Source organism: Cuculus canorus, chromosome 3 (genome assembly GCF_017976375.1).
Source record: "Cuculus canorus isolate bCucCan1 chromosome 3, bCucCan1.pri, whole genome shotgun sequence".
Taxonomy (NCBI): Eukaryota; Metazoa; Chordata; class Aves; order Cuculiformes; family Cuculidae; genus Cuculus; species Cuculus canorus.
The window spans coordinates 107,728,796-107,743,607 of record NC_071403.1 but is presented as its reverse complement, the minus strand read 5'-3'; the positions used below and the strand labels follow the sequence as shown (position 1 = coordinate 107,743,607).

Sequence of the window (14,812 nt, the reverse complement as noted above, 5' to 3'; positions counted from 1 at the left end):
GCTACGGACTTGTTGAATTAAGCAATAGTGATGTAAGTTGTTACATTGTAGGTGGAAAACCTTGGTTTTCGATGTCAGGTGCTAACATCCTCTGTGTCTTTACTGATAGTGTACATTTATAATTTAAATTGGTATCGCTGTGTCCTACTCAAATTGTGGCCCTCTTTTTTCTGTTGAAGGTCTTGGCTCATGTCAGTTTTATTGCATCAGGGGTAAGTAACTTTGTACTGTTTGAACAACAAGTTGCAAATATAACTCAGCCTTTATCAAAGTTTCAGTAGATGCTGAAACTTTATTTACTAATTCCAGAACAGGCTGTGTAAACTTCCCCGAGGAAGATCACATGTATCTCCAGAGACTTTTGGTTCATCTGAATTTAATACTAAAAACAGTAAGGCTGTACAAATGCTGAGCCTCGGCTAAAATTGGTATCTGTACACATTTTTCTGAGAAAACAGGTGTTGGTCAGCAACCTACTCACATATTTGGCTTCACAGGGCTGCCAGGTGTTGTCAAGTCCTCCTTTCTAAGTTCCTTAGCTAAAAAGGGGGGGAAAACTGGCTTAGAAATATATGAAGAGTTATTATATTCTTTGCTTTTAAATGCTGAGAAACCCTTCAATCAGCTCTTCTGAGTCAGTTCAGAGTGCCCAGGATCCAAGCTCTGCAGATAATACACTAGAGATAAAATTACTCTGAAATGTGAAAACAAAGATTCCCTTTATCATAGTGACCTGTTGTGTGGGGGCCTGTGGATGGCTTTATCTAGAAGATGTTCTTTTCCTGTTGGAAAAATTTGCTATATGCTAACTAGTATTGAATATTTTGAAAATAGCCCAGTGACAAGTTAATTTAAAGATTTCAGTGTGGAAAGACTGCTTTTTTTCCCGCTCTTAGCCAGGAATATGTTTCCCTTTAGGGTAGTCACATAGGATTGCAAAAGCATTGGAATAAAAATGACAGGGGAGGTATTTGTATCCAATCTTGTAAACAAGAGGCGAGAACAGAATCGGTTATTTTTGTATCTGTTTCACTTGATGCTCTAGTCAGTTCAGGGTGATGGTTGTGCATTCTGGAGTACAAGGAGAAGCTGCTCCTGGCTGTAGGGTGTAGAAAGGGGAGTGTGCTGAGTTCCTTTGCAAATGCCCATGTGATCAAGTCTGGTTCACTCCTTTTTTTGTTACCAAAGCCAAATCTACAAATCTCCTCCAGATTTGTTCTCCCTTGTCTTGGTATAACCCAAGTGATTCATTCAGCCTGTGAACTTCCACTGTCTCAGTTTAAATGTGGGACCTGTCTGTTTGTCAGTCTTAGTGCTGACTGCTGTTGCTGCATTTCTGCCTTTCTTGTGCAGGAATTACATTTAAGTATTTGCATTTTAGACTCCAGCTCATAATATGCGATTATTTAGTGACATGTCATTGCAGTGTTCTCTATAGAATCACATCACTTTTAACTTGCTCTTTTTATCCTTACATCAGTCTATACGGAGCATGCTTCTGTGACTCAAAAGTGGAAAAAAAAAAGTATTACAAAGGAGGATTAGAGAAAGTTTTTACTATGAAGAAAAATAAGCTGAATATACATTGCTGGCTAACTCAGCGAGTATTTTAATGTTTGCAGTTTTTAGAACAGTGAAAGGCAGCACTGAAGAGTGGGTAAAAGAAAGGCTGGCTATCTGGACAGAGATCGGCCTAGTAAAACGTTTCAAATTGCAGAAAGAAGTCTTCCTTTTGGATTAGATGTTTAAATTAGTGATCAAGATATTGCCAGGAATAAATTACCAAGTCGGTTTTGATTTTGGGTGATCTATTAGGAGTTCTGAATTCACTGATAAGAAATTGTTTTTCAGCTAGTCTTGTCAGAGAGATGACAAATGTCAGTAAATAGCTTTTTCAACCATCTTTTTTTTACCATAAGCTAAGTCTTTAATCTCTCTTGTATTGTTTGATTTTTTCAGAGCTTAGCTCTGACGCCACTTTTGGGACATCTCTGAGAAATCCAGCAAAAATAATTTACCAGTAGCAGATGGTGCTGTGCATTAATCCCATGAGGTAGTATTGTCCAGTGTGAGTATGCAGGTGATAAGCAGGATGAAGGGCTTCTGTGTGGGGTGAAGTTAAATAGGCCTCAGTGCCTGCCACTTGTTTCAGCCTGTGGCCCCACTTCAGTTTTATGTTGTTCTAAATGGCTACAAGTGCTTCCAAAGGAAGATCTAGGCTCTCTTTGCACAGGGTGCTAGTGATAATGTGTTGCAGCGTTAAGTATGATGCCTGAAAAATTGCCAGCTGCAGTAGACCACTGATATTTACCTTTCCCCTCCCCTGTACCTGTTTTTTTTCTCTTCTCCTCTTACTGGCCCCACCCCTAGGCATACCTACACTTACTTACAAATACACTTAAATATATAGTGCTTCAGTGAGCCAACTATAATCTAAAGTAGAGCATTCCCATAGCCTGCAGAATCCTGGCAGATCTTGGTAGACCAGTTAGAACAACTATTTGAGCCCCATTCATCTGTATATGGATTTAGTTTTTACCTATCTACATATTTTTTGCAATACTTTTCTTGCAGCTTTTTCCCTTCCTTCTTCTCATTCTCTGAACTCAAGGAAACTTTGTTTTTGAAATGTGGAAGCAGCTTATACAGAATTGCGTGTGGTCGTAGCTCACTCTTTGTCGAATTATGCCTGTCAACCTTCAAGCGTTCGTGAATTTGAAGTGAGGTTTACTTTGAAATATTAAGATAAATATATTAAAAGAATGGAAAGGCTTTTTATAGTTCTCAAGTCTTAAGAACTCCCACCTTTTAATGTGAAATAGCCTTAAAATTCAGAAACTGATAGAAATTGATAATAAACATGCATCATTTGTTAGCGGCCATAGTATTGTTTCTTTTTAAACATCTTCTGTTAAAGTTAATTTTTTTTTAATCTCTTGCTTTTCTGTAATGTCAAGGTGTCAGCCTAACAAGAAATAATATACTTTTCAAGATCCTTGTTGTGATTGCTGATTCCAGGAAGTGTAAATTTCCATTTACTGTTTTTAAATATTGTTAAAATCCAGATTTATTAAGATATAATTTAATTATTTAAGTGCGTTCTTATGGCTGCTAAGCCTGTCTAAGGAATTCAACAGCATTTTAGAAAATGTTTCTAACCCAGTGCTACCTAAAACATTACCTCACCCTTTTGTCTGCTTCACAGTAATGTGACTGTAGTTAGTCTTTTGGGGAGTTTCTTAAAACAACAAAGTTGTTGCACAAGTTTAATTTTTTTTTTTTTAACAAAAGAATGAATGTTATTTTTTTAAATCTCTTGATAAAGAAGTGGATAGCTAAGATATGACACTTCTAAGTTGTGTTGCAGTTAATAATATGAAACAATTTAATGAGATAAAGTGAAGAAAAATATATACTGGACTACATATTTGTAGCTGAAGTAGGCTGTTCCAGGCACCTCTTTTCCCAACATTCTTTGTTGTTTTGGTGTTTTTTTTTAGTGGGGTTGGTTGTTGGTTTTTTTTTTTTTCCTTGCCTTCTTGATTTTAATTTCACAATTGAGCTGTAATGCAGTAACTTGTAGCACTTAGCCTGGAATAAACTTGAGGTGGACTATGCCTTAATTCCTCATTGTGGAGCCGGTGTGGCCGGTGCTTTATGGAGACGATGTGCCCCACCCATAAGGCAAGGAAGAATACAAGTTTTTGCATGATCCCCGTAGGCGTTTTAGAGGTTTGTGATGACTAGCCTACAACTTGATGCATTTTAACCTTACTAGCTAGAAGGTCAGTTGTAGCAGAACCTGTCTGTTGGGCATATTTTTGAATTCCTGAGATGCTTGGCAGACCTTCCCAGGAGTGGCCAAAGCACAAGCATAGAACACTAGATCATTAAAAACCAAAGCGATCCTTCTCTGCTCTCCGGCTCCGTCAGGTAGTGCAGACTTCAGCCTTGACTTGCGCTAAAGCTCCAGCCGTGGGAAATGGCCTGTGTAGTTGCAACCAATTTATATAATTCTGTCATTTACATCCAAATTATAAGAAAACTGTAATTTTACATTTCAGTTATACTTTTCCTTGTGTTTAAACTCAGACCTTTTACACTCTGAATGTTTGCACAAACATTTAGACATTGACTAAATATTTTGATTGAAAATGGTGAACTGAGAGTTATCGTGGTTTTGGTCTAGAGGCTGAGAAAATACTGCTAGATCTCATAATTTGTCAGTTTAGATAATTAAACTCATTGCATTCATTTATTCAGTTTTCATTTATGCTATGAATTGTTTAATTTATGGTGTGAACTTATAAATTCCTTTGCATATTTTCAGTTAATTGCCAAACATTGTAAAGAATGAAATCTGCTTGTGGCACATGGACTGTTACAGTATTATAGCTAGTATAAAATTTCACTTATTATTTTGATATTGTCCTTATGTGCATTACAAATAAACTTGAATATTATAAAGAATTTCTTAAATAAAATTTTAGCTTACATATATAACTGATGTTTTGTTGTCCGCTGAGGCTAACTTAATTGTAATTATACAGTACTTATATAAATGAGGGATAAGGGTTGCTAATATCCTGTGGGAAAGAGGGCAATAGTTTCTTACTTTTTGTATATTATGAAAAGTGCAAATGTAAGCATTCTCATTTTGAGAGCCAGAATTTCTCAAAAATAATCAGTATTGAGCTTAAGGATGCTACTCAGAAGAAAAGTATAATCAAACTATGCTAGAAAGTGGGCAGCCTCCATGGAGAGAGCAAAATTATTCTCAAGCCTTCTGGTACACTTGTCTGTTTCTTGATTTGCCAAACAAACTGCTGATCTTTAAAATACAGAGTAACGTTGAAAGATCCTGGCAATAAGCTCGTGTAGGGCTAGAGAGATCAGTATTGGGCTATGAATTTGACTCTGTTGTTGCTGTGTGGTTTTCCAGTAATGAACACAAAGATTTCTTGGAAGTCCAGGAAAAAGAAAAGTTATAAATACCAGTAAAAGTATTGGCACACCACTGACTGTAAAAGATGTCTGGAAGAATCAGTTAATATCTTTTGCAGTGCTCTTCCTTCCTGTGCAATATGTGTATAATATGTAGAGCCTGCTGCTGGCCCCAAGAAGACAGAGCACAATGCTTTTCCTTCATGTTGAATCATAAGACATAGATGCTTCAGCTTCAGAGGCAGAGTGAGGAACATTTACACTATTTAAGTGCATAAGCAGCTTCTGGTAACAGTTTTGCATCTTGGTTCTCCAATGATTAGTCAGACAAGTCAGGGAGCCAGGTCTGCCCTGTATCAGAATCATGACTCTACTCATTTGCTCATGAAGAAGGTGTCATAAGATATTTCTTAATCAGATCCATTTATGTGTCTCTTACAAAAGTAAGCTGTCAAAACTGCTGAGAAGTTACATTTTTTTCTTTGTTTAGGCCCCTACCAGTGGAAGATGACTCTCTAAACTCAATTGTTAGCATGGTAATGCTGATTTGACCCATATAGCAGAGCAGTGCGTGAGCCAGGCCACTACTGGCCGTCTTTTACTAATGTGCTGGGTAAAAATGCTTCATTCCAGCCTGTTCAGTCATTTTGTTCTTAGCTAGAAATTGCTTGCAGACAGCAGGTCACATCACAGATCATTTCAGCTTGTGTCCTGATGGCACTGGATGATCTTTTTCATTCCAGACAAATGCATATGTACAACGTGTTCTGCAGTTTTTAGTAGTGTGCTTTGATGTTCTCTTACTTTTGGCTAGAAGGGCATTTGTTCTTTTCCTCTAGGCCTTTTTGGAGGCAAAGAGAGAGTAATCCCTGTCACAACGATATGCATTATAATCTGGGTATCTGTACAGTTGCTGCAAACTAAGTTGTATATGCTTGATGTGTTCCTCTTGTTACTGAGGAGGATGATTACCTTGTTAAGTTGACATGCTTCTTGCACAGATACAGAGTAGGGAATTCAGACTCCAGCACCAGCATTTATTTCTTTTGGCCTTTCCCTAAATCTGAGCATAAAACAAATGTAGAATTCAACTGTAGTTTTTATGTTCATCCTAGTTTGAGTGTTAAGTGTTGAGAGCCATGGCCTGGAGAGGTGCACTCTCTGCTGGGTAAAAAACCATCTAGATGGCTGGGCCCAAAGAATGGTGGTAAATGGAGGTAAATCCAGTTGGAGGCTGGTCGCAACTGGTGTTCCCCAGGGCTCAGTGTTAGGTCCAGTTCTGTTCAATATCTTTATCAGTGATCTAGATGAAGGCATTGAGTGTACCCTTAGTAACTTTGCAGATGACTTTAAGCTGTGTTGATCTGCTTGAGAGTAGGGAGGATCTACAGAGGGATCTGAATGGGCTGTATCAGTGGGCTGTGACCACCGGTATGAGGTTCAACAAGGCCAAGTGCTGGGTTCTGCACTTGGGACACAGCAACCCTGTGCAGCGCTACAGGCTTGGGGAAGAATAGCTATAAACCTGCCTGGCAGAGAAGGACCTGGCCTATTTGTTGACAGCCGGCTGAGTATGAACCAGCACTGTGCTCAAGTAGCCAAGAAGGCCAATGGTGTCTTGACCTGTATCAGAAACAGTGTGGCCAGCAGGACCAGGGAAGTGATTGTGCCCCTGTACTCTGCACTGGTGAGGCTGCACCTCGAATACTGTCTTCAGTTTTGGATCTCTTGCTACAAGAAAAACATGGAGGTGCTGGAGCGTGTCCAGGAGAAGGGCAATGAACCTGGTGAAGGAGCTGGAGAACAAGTCTTGTGAGGAGTGGTTGAGGGAACTGGATTTGTTTAGCCTAGAGAAAAGGCGTCTGAGGGGAGACGTTATCACTACCTCCAACTACCGGAAAGGAGGTTGTAGTGAAGTGTTTGCTGGTGCCTTCTGCCAAGTGACAAGTGGTAGGATGAGAGGAAATGGCCTCAAGTTGCACCAGGAGAGGTTTAGATTGGACATGAGGAAAATTCCTTCACTGTAAGGGTTATCAGGCTCTGGAACAGGCTGCTCAGGGAGGTGGTTGAGTCACCATCCCTGGGGGTATTTAAAAGACAAGTAGATGGGGTGCTGAGGTATATGGTTAAGTAGTGGACAGGTAGGGTTGTACTCCACAATCACAAAGGTCTTTTCTAAGTGAGGAGAAGCTTGATGCCAGAGCGACAGAGGCCTTTCTTTTGATTCAGATGAGGTTTTTTTTGGCAGTCAAATGCATTTCCCCCATTGAAGGCAAAGACTGACTTCATTGAAATGCAGCCAGTGTTATTCACTCATGATAAACTGGCTGTTCTAGTTGGTGGCTGGTGGTTAAGGATTCTTCAGGTGTCTGACAAGCTGTTTACTGGATGTACTTGAACAATGAAATTATGTCAGCTGGTGTCATATTTTAGAGCTGCTGCTATAGCTGGCCACCAGCAAAATGGCCTTTTGGAGTAAGATTAATTTTGCTGATCTCCAAAATACAACAGTTTTGCGCATTCCTTTCATAGTTGGTGGAGAGAAAATATCATTTATGGAAACACTTTTTCTCACCTTGGTGTAAAAATCTGAAGTTATTATTTAAGTGTCTGTCTCCATTAACCAAAATATCTGGTGACCACCAGAGGTTGTGGCAGGTGAGGAGAAGATGTTCCTGCTTATTTTTCCCCAAGTTTGCCTAGAGATTGGTACAGACTGTAGTAGCTACAGTCTGTACAAAAAACACTGCTTATGTTGCTGCTATGGATATTTATATACATGAAAGGCTAACTGGTCTTCTCATTCAACAACTGAGGGTCTAGACCAGTTTCCTGTTATCCTTTTTGTGCTTCTCAAAAGCAGTTGAGATACTTGGAGACTAAGCTGCAAAGATAGCAGAAAGCTGCTGATCCTGCAAATGGCAGGTGGCTTGCGATGCAGGTGAGGCCAAGGTGTGAAGTGGTGACTGCCTGTAGGTATTTTTGTCTACAAGTGTATTCATGAGTTGAGAGAGCACAAGAACCTGCCTCATATAAAAGACTTGATTTCAGCATGAGGTAGAGAAACAGGTAGCTCTGCCTTTCTGGTTAGGAGTAAGTATACTGTATATACAATAATTTTCTATTTCACAGGCAACTAAATACTTACTCTTTGCTGGAAGTCGATGAAAGTTAGGTGTGTCCGTTTTCCACTTGATTTTATTCTATATAAGTTCTCTATTCATCTCCCTCATCAAAACACCTTTGCCTATTTTTCATTTTTCCTCTTTCTTAATTACTGGAGAGCTTTCTTTAACCTATTTTAGTAAGTATTATAATTAACACTTGGCACTGTATTACAAACAGGGTTTTATTTCTCTTTTAGCTGAACATGCTGTACTTCAGTTCTTTGACTAGTATCATATAACTGGCATGTATCTATAGAGCAGAACACTAATTATACACTGCTTCAGTTAGTGAGCAGAAATACTTTATCATCTTCTGCTTATTGTTGGTAAATGCTTTTATCTGCTGAGGCTTTTTGTATGCTTATTTTATCTATTCTTTATCTTTTACTGAATGTTTAGCTGAGAGAGGAAATAAAGCAATTCCAGTTTGTTTGAGAGGGTTTATTGCTTATCTTTTTTGGGGGAATAGGGGGATCTGTGATGAGCATGCAGTGAAGAAGGCTTATCTGTGCAATGTTTTGTCTAAGCCTTTAATGTTCATAAAACACAGTAAGCCAATTTCTTTTGAACTGTACAATTCAATTTTAAAATAACTCTGGGGAGACATATGCATGTAAGAGCTATGCTGAATAGTTTTGAGGAAGCAGATTCTAAATTGAACACTTCCTTTTGCAGGCCCAGATTGCCTTTCTTCAAGGTGAAAGGAAAGGACAGGAAAATCTGAAGAAGGATCTTGTGCGAAGAATCAAAATGCTGGAATATGCACTTAAACAGGAAAGGTAACACTACTTTAGTGATGAGTATGTGATGAAGAAGTTCTGAAGATAAATACTTTCTTTTGCCTTTGTATTTTATGAAACCAAGAAATATTTCTTATGTGTATATGCAGCTCTCAAAATGACAAATATTATTACACCAAATAAACCACATTATGGTAAAAGCAATAGCTCACATAGTATGACTCTAACATGCAAATAAAACCGATCAGTGATGAATACTTTTTCCTTGGTAGAGGTCCACCTAACTGTATAGATTATACTCCAGAGTTATTGTGTATTCTCTTTTTGTTTAAAGCACTGGCTTTGTTTAATAATCTCTGACAGCTGAAATCTTGAATAACTGTCATCAGTCTAGTAAATACTAGTTTTTAATCTTGCTAAGTTTTTAGATTTTCAGTATGATAGACTCCACAGGAATACACTCTGAAGGGTAATTTTGTGAAGAGTGAAAAAGTGTTCATGTTTACCTGTTAATCAAATGTCAACTTCTGTGTTGATGGAGATTTCAGTAGAAATCCCCAGTCTACTTTACCATTTTATTCTTGCATATACTTTCCTATTGTTCTAATCGTTGAGGCAAGATTGTGTTTTTATGATGTTTCCAGAAGTCTTTCTGTTCAACTGATTTACTTTAGGCCAAATTTAGTTTGAGAATTGATTTATTAATAAAATGTATGTTAAAATTCTTGACCAAAGACCATGTTTATGGTACTACTATAAAGCAATCATTGGTTGCATACCATTTTGCTATCAGATAATTGCTACTTTTCTTTAATGAAATATTAATATAATCTCTCTTAAATAGTTTGTATTGCTAGTAATAAGAGTAGAAATATACACATATGCAAATGAAGAATAGGATATTGCAGCTAGATAACTTGACAAGGACACTAATTGTTGTACATCACTGTATTGCATTTAGATTTGCTTATCTCATGTAGGCTGCTTTAACACACGAAATATGCCTTGCATCATCCAGTTTGGCTCTTTCTGGTAGCAACCAAATTATCCACTAGTATGGAACTGCAGCCAGTTTCCTGTCCAGCAGCAGCCAGTCCAGATCTAGTGTACTTGCTTTGGGGAATTCTCAGAGGAGTTCCTGAGGTAGATAACCTTTTTGCCCAGGCCTTGTTATGGTGCTGGTCTTATATCAAATAGTATATAAATAAAAATTGATATAAAAATATCACATGTATGCATGATGGTGATTGTAGCTTAGAGCCATAGAAAAGCTGATGTTTGAGGCATGATTATAAAGATTAGAGTCACTTTAAAAGAAGACAGAGGCAATGGAGTACATTCTCGTGCTGTTAAATAGATGCTCTAAGGTATATAAATTCAATAAGATTTCTTGTACTTCAAAACGGAGGAAGCTAGTCCTGATTACTTGGGGGTTATCTCTAGTATTTCATGTTCATAATGCAGATAATTTAGCAGTTTCTCTAAATATGCAAGCATATTTCTGTGTGCTATCAGAGAAGCTTTGTAAGATTAAAAAAAAAATACAATCCCAGGAAACCAAAAATCAAACTTCCATGTGGGCAGTGAAAATGTCTCCCAGTTGCATTCAGTAAAATCCACCTCAGTTAAGACATTTAAATCCTAGTGCAGCAGTCACAGTCAGGATTAGGAGAAAACACCCTATGTTTTCTTATTAGCAGTTATTACATTGGTATCTTTTATCTTTTCTTCTATTTTGGTCTGCAGTGTATGGTATTAGCCTCTGTTACTCAGGTCAGTAGGCTGTAGTTGGCTGATCTGATCCAGTTTGGCAGTTGCAGTGTGGGTGTGCAATGGTTTTTAAAGTAAATGTGATTCTCATGAATGGTGTGTGCTGGAGACAGCTATTTATAAGAGTTCGTGGTTTTAAACAGTGGTATTATTTGCCAGTTCTGGAAAAACAGTCTTGCATTTCTGCTGGAAATGTCCCCCAGCAAGTGTTCTTGCCTGATAGTTAAAAGAATAGCAACACACCGAGCTTGGAAGCACTGCTCTCTTTCCCAGCATTTACCTAAATCAGCTGTTGGCCAGGTCAGGCAATAGTCAGTTGGGATGCTGGCTATTTCCACTGGGATCTCAGAGATGGAAAATGAAATCCTACAAGGTAGAAGGAAAACATTTCTGGTCAAGTTAGGGGGAAGGGTGGTGTGGGTGAAAGAGGACCAGAGGAGCATTCCTTCATTTCTTCTGCTCTGGCCTTGCAGCACACCAAATCTTTCTTAGCTAGATGAAATAAGTTATGAGTAACAGGACAGAATATGAAATTATGGCCCATAGTATTCCATGTTTGCAATGCCCTCAGGAAACTATGAGCAAGAAATGAGTAACATTCGTTTTCTCAGATACATGCTTTTATGAGCTGCTGTTCTGTGTAGTGGGTGTTCAGCATTTCTTCTATCAGCCAAGTGTTTTCAAAGTTTACTGTAAATAAAACACCTTTGGAAGCATTGTCATTGTTTTCTATTTCATGGCACTTATGTAATTTTATAGTGGATAAGGTAGAAAATGAGTTTTACTTACAGATTATCATGCTTTTCTGACAAATTTAGTTTAATGTTTGCTCTTAATTTTAGTAATTGTGAGATTACCTTTTTGTTGCCTGTATAGGAAGCCCAGTTATTTTTATTGAAGGCTCTTAATACGCTAAATAGAAAGGAGCTTAAAAGGAGATAGTTAATAGGTAAGCACTATCATTTGCTCCAACAGCAGTTTTGATGTAGTTTTACTAACATCCAATATATTGCAGTGTGAGATTATTTATGTTTGAGGGTTACTTTTTATTACTTTGTCAATACTTTCTCTACCAGAAGTAAATTGCATAGTTTCCTCTGGATTTTCGGGAGCTAGCTGAAATGTAGTATTGGTTCTCTCAAGTACATGTCCTGATTTATCTAGTCTAGCTCATTTCCTGTCCTAACATATTTTAACCAAAGAACTGGACTCCTGAGCCATGTCTCTAGAAACACTTGATTTAATTTTATGTTGTTTTCTGCATTGGTGTGTCTGATCAGCGTAAAGCTGGCGCCTTCTTCTCTGGGTAGAATATCTTGCCGTGCTATTCCTGGCAGTCATTCTTGTTTATGTCTCTTGGTTTGGCGGCAGCTCCTAGATCTTCTACGGATGTTTTGGCAGGCTCCCTCAGCACAGCTGGATCAGATGCTTCAGGTCTGGCAACAGATATTTCCAAGAAATAGTGGCCTTTTTTGATTAGGATCAAACTTGTTTCTGTGTGAAGTACTCGGAAAAGTTTCACTGCTCTCAATCTTAGGAAATTTTAGAAGGATAAAAGCTTTTAATGTTTTCCTACATTGCTCTTTAAGTGTTGTGGCAGCCGTGTTAAATGTCTCCAAGCGCGGTTTGCATAGAAGACACATAATAAAAGAAAATAACTGCTAATCAAAAAATGAGAATTGCATAATGAAGTGCAAAAGCCAAAGCAGTGGTAATGTTCATACTTATCTGACTAAGGGCATCTGTAACATAGTTTCACAGCCCCTAGATAGGTTTCTTCTGAAGGATTTGTAGGCTAGTTTTCAGATGGAAAATACCTTGTATAAAGTTGTATCCCTCAGCTAGTTATTTTCAGGTAACTTTTCAGGCTTGGCATACTGTTGATAATTCAGTTGTGGTTTTCAGAAATTGAAAGTAAATCATTCAAGTTGAACAAGTTTCATTTAATAAAGGCTTCCCCTGCCCCAGAACGACTTGCCTTGTTTTCGACCAGTTGATACAAGGGCTGGAGAAACTTTGGTTTTTCTTTATACTTAACAGAAAAAATACATTTGCTCTTTTTTGTGATAATAGTATCTCACTGCTAGGATGTGTGAACTGCAGAGGGATAGTTTAAAGCTATAAATAAGCGGACTGTGATTTCTTAAAAAGTGGAGAAATCGAGCATGACAGGTGGGCAGGAGATATTCTCTTATTATAGAAATAGATTAAATATAAATATGCTAATGGACTAAGCTATATTCAGATTTTGTAGAGAAAAGAATTAGGTTCTTTTGTGAGAGGTTTCATAGCCTTTGATTGCAATATGTGCAACTGAATGGTTAAGACTCTCCTAGTCTTGGAGTATGAATCATGTTCAGCCCTTTCCTTAGAATGCATTAGAAGGGAGATTGTTATTTGTCTCTCATACCTGCGACATTTTCAACCATACCATAAGATAGTTTCTAATAGTAAATCTAATACTTATTGCCTGGAGAAGTGTAGAAAATACTTCCTTGATCCTTGATGGACTGTTAGCTGTCTGTATCGATATTTTCTTCTGAACTTTAGAAGCTGACCTCAGCTGAAGGTGAGTTCACTGAGTACTCTGACATATTATTCATGTTTCTTTTCACATCTAATCAGTGTCCTGCTTGGATACCTGAATTGATACCAATTGATACCAATTCTAATTAATTCGGGTTTGAGTTTGGCATTGTGGTTTTTGTCATTTTTGTCATTTTGTGCAGGCAAATGTCTATTGCATTTTGGTTTTAACTTTCCTAGCAATAGTAACGTTAAAGAATGCTTTTGGGGATTGTCAGCTCTTCAGTTGCCTGGCTTTGTTAGGACATGATTCCTCAACTGCATCTGTATTTCTGCTTGTCTCTGCCCGTGATATACTAAGTTAAATTTTCTGAAAGGTGAAATCTTAGTCCAGCTTGGCCTCAAAATAAATTTGAGGGCTGGTGGTGTACAAGACCATGTAATCTAGGTTGTCTTCTTGAAGTAAAGAAGAATAACAAAGGCTTTAAAAATTGTTGCCTCAAGAGGAAAAAACAGTTAAAAAACCTGCTATTAATAGTTTAAAGTGTGGATAGAATGAATAATCTCACTTTGCTGAATTGATTTTGTAATGCTCTTAATAACGGGGGGAAATGTCAATAAGAAGAAAGAAGGATATTACTGTTAAGAGGGAAAGAAATTTAAAAAATGAGCATACACAGATGTAACAGATTGTAATAAATATACTGAGAAGTATGCAGGTTGAATATTTTGAAAAGTGGATTTTGGAGAACAGGTGAGAGATCTACGGAATAGAGAAGGTGTAAGGAATGATCCATTCAGGTAACCTAGCAAACGTTTTACTTTGGTTCTTAGGATGAAGATTATTAACAAAACTTTGGTAAAAAAAGTAGTGAATGCATAGATGATAATGGGACTTGATCCATGAGCTAAAAGCAAACGCCTCATGCTGCAAAACTAGCGTTGCTCTGAAGCTGTTTTCAGGAACTGAGCAGAGCACAGTATAGGTTAGTAGTCCACATTAAAGTGAAGTATTATGTTTTCTCTCTTTTGATAAGTCAAATCAAAATGGATTAAACATTATGGTCACTTGAATTGCTGATTGCATAAAAACTTGAAGTTTTTGACAAAGTGAGGTGTTTAATGTTGGTGAGGTAGGTTAGCAACAGTGTAGAGGATTTCTTAATTCTTGTTTAGTCATTACTTTTTATTTGTGGTGGTGAAGGAAAAAGCATCAATGTTTAACAATAATGAAAGGCAGTTGTTTTACCAGAGTAACATCTCTCTGCCAATGAGATGTAGGAAGCAGCTGGAAAAGGAAAGATAAGTATTTTAAGTGAGCCATTCATCTTTAATTTTGTTCTATTTTTGGTTATTCTTTTCCATACTGACCAAAATGTTTATCCTTCACTTACTGCGGTTAATATATTTCAAGTGCATTCTTTCTCCTTTCTTTGCTGGTTGCTGCTCAGCTGAGTTAGGCCTCAGTGCTCTTAACTCTAGAGGAGGAAGTCGCTTCATCTGTTTTGTTGCCGTGTCTAAGAGGCATTTCTTCATTTTGCACTTACCTTTCTCATCCAGAATTAAATGTTTATTGTAATTAAAATGTAGCTGGATTAGTAGGAAACTAGTACTGTTGATATTGAAACATAAGAACTACCAACCATTGCTTGCCTCAGCACCATT

The 14,812-nt window shown here is 37.7% G+C and overlaps 1 protein-coding gene across 7 annotated transcripts in view; it reads left to right on the top strand.

Annotated features, from left to right (window-relative positions):
• STRN (striatin) overlaps positions 1-14,812 on the top strand; it is a 72,100-nt gene that overhangs the window by 5,523 nt on the left and 51,765 nt on the right. For 6 of the 7 annotated variants that reach the window (XM_054063560.1, XM_054063559.1, XM_054063562.1 and 3 more), the window contains exon 2: positions 8,787-8,890. In XM_054063560.1, coding sequence (XP_053919535.1) covers positions 8,787-8,890 — 104 coding nt within the window. Of the gene's footprint in view, positions 1-8,414; positions 8,438-8,786; positions 8,891-14,812 lie in introns of those variants that run through there. The other variant, XM_054063565.1, reaches the window with a different exon arrangement.